Genomic DNA, 2270 nt, shown 5'->3' with positions numbered 1-2270 from the left:
CGGTTCGTCTAATCTAATAGCTAAACACTCTCTTAATTCTGTTGACATTTAAGTCGCAATTAATACAGAATTTACCAACTTTGTCCATATGAATTTGATTATGTGCTTAATGAGATAGACATAATTTAATTAAACTAAACCTCGGTGCTGCTCTATTTAATCTTCCTGATGGCATTAATCTTGTTGGAGTCATGGTTGTTCGGCGTAGGGATATGGAAGGATTATCCCAACCCAATTGGGGAATATTCAGACTGACACAGGGAAGACCCCATTCCTTCTGCAATTAACCTTCCCTAATAAATGCCAAGCCTCGTATCTAACACCTGTGCACATATGCAAGTGGAATTGATAAAAACCCCATAGGTGAACTGAATATGATATGAGGTGTATGAGATATCACTTCAACTGTTAAATATTGCCTTTTGTAATCTTGGCAGCGTGTTGTGAATACATGAAGTTCATGCATATGTAATATATTTTGCTTTAAAGCATTTCAGCATGTTCAAGACATTTAAAAAATACCGGTGAAATGTTTAATCAAAATAGGTTGTAAAGTAACTAAAATATACCAACTGATGTGAGTTGAGATAAAAAGAAAAGATACTAATTTCTTGAATTTTGTTTGAATAAAAGGACAAATTTCTTTTGGGGAATCAAAGCATAATTTTATACATGTCAAATATATCCATTGGGATCTATACAGTCACCTACACAATATCTTAAAACCTTCATTAGTCTAACATAGACTTTCTGTCTTCAAAAAGAGTTTTCAAAAAGAGTCAAGTTTCTATTCATGAAAGTTTTTTTCAGGTGAACTTCCAAAGACTGTATAATTATTTGACTGTATAGATCCTGTATGGGATTACAGATTACCAATTTCCTGATTAGCATGCATGATCCTTGTTGATTACCTTTGTTGCCATTGTGGTGATTGTCATGTTTGAGATGATTAGGGATCTCTACAGAGTTACGAGGGGTACCATAGTCATCCTCATTCTCATCATCAGCCTCATCCTCCACCACTGAAACACACAAAGTTGCAGAGCCTGAATGAGTTGCTAGGTGGCACCGATGCAACATGTGGGAGCACCTCTCCACATGAAAAGAAAATGCCAGACTGGAACTTGCCTAAAGACTTTGTTGAGGATACTAACATGTGTCGTTGTCCTCGGGGTCTACTTGAGCGGCACAGGCGTCGAAGTAGCCCTGCAGGGCGTCCACCTGGCGGCACAGGATGTCCCGGAATGTCTCCATCTCAGCCAGCTTCATCTTCAGGTTCCGCCCTTTCTGTGGGGCCAGAGGCAGGAGGACTCAGTACTTAGTCATGCTACATGTTATGTAAACTTCCTGTTGCATTTTACACATTACCAAAAATTCAATTCTACACAAAGGCCACCTAAAATGCTATGAAGTACAATTGTATTAATTATATCTTACATTTCCACGATCATAAACCACCTATTTTTATTGTCAATTTATATCAATTGGACTGAGATGCCAATATACACAGAGTCATGGCTGTAGTACTTCAATGCTCTGCTAGGTGATTCTGCTGACTCTTCCAGATAACTGATACACAACAACAGCATAACAATCATGTCAAACAAACAAAAGTGTTTCTTCAATAAATCAACACTACCCTATCCACTCCTGTGACTTAAGGTTACAGAAACCTGCATGGATACAAACACTGACCTTGAAAGAGCTGCTGGAGGCGGTGGAGAGACTTGCTGAGGAGACAGAGAACAGGGAGCCATGGCGACGCAGACCGCTGTCTGGACCATAGCCAGCTGCATTCTGGGGGAATCATCAGGAAGGGATAGGCCATGAAAAATTAACAAAGTACATCAGATAGGAAGATAATGTCCCCTTATCTACTTAAGCAGCTTGTAATGTACTAAAAAGCACATTCTTCACAACCGATTTTGTATTAGATCTACATGTACAAGGAAAACTCTTACAGAACAGAAGTTATGTCAATTATGGTCCATAATGCTGTTCAGTTCTACGAGTATCAAAACATCGAGACAATAATGATTGAAGTTTTTTGTTTTTTTTTTAAATATGAAAGAACACAGCCACATTTCTATGTACTTGTGGTACGATGAAGGTCATATTTTTTTACTTTTCAAGAAAATTGTTAGCCAAGGCCTAACAAAATAAATGTTGTGTTTCCTATTACAGTCCAGAAAAAATTAGGGTCGGTAGGTAGGGATTCTACTTTTTTTTTTTTTTAGTCAAAGCCGGGACAATGAACGTATGATCTGTTT

At 38.0% G+C, this 2270-nt stretch overlaps 2 protein-coding genes across 2 annotated transcripts in view; one reads left to right on the top strand and one right to left on the bottom strand.

Moving 5' to 3' along the window:
• The window catches only part of LOC109480744 (DNA polymerase kappa-like), a 16628-nt gene that overhangs the window by 3263 nt on the left and 11095 nt on the right, over nt 1–2270 (top strand). The gene's annotated exons all lie outside the window — the stretch shown is intronic.
• LOC109480741 (collagen type IV alpha-3-binding protein-like) overlaps nt 1–2270 on the bottom strand; it is a 21010-nt gene that overhangs the window by 14607 nt on the left and 4133 nt on the right. The window contains 2 exon segments of the mRNA XM_019783019.1: nt 912–1022; nt 1155–1287. Coding sequence (XP_019638578.1) covers nt 912–1022; nt 1155–1287 — 244 coding nt within the window.

Source organism: Branchiostoma belcheri, unplaced genomic scaffold (assembly GCF_001625305.1).
Source record: "Branchiostoma belcheri isolate BF01 breed outbred unplaced genomic scaffold, Haploidv18h27 scaffold52, whole genome shotgun sequence".
Taxonomy (NCBI): Eukaryota; Metazoa; Chordata; class Leptocardii; order Amphioxiformes; family Branchiostomatidae; genus Branchiostoma; species Branchiostoma belcheri.
Note: the sequence above shows the minus strand (reverse complement) of the source record. Positions and strands in the feature narration are given on the sequence as shown.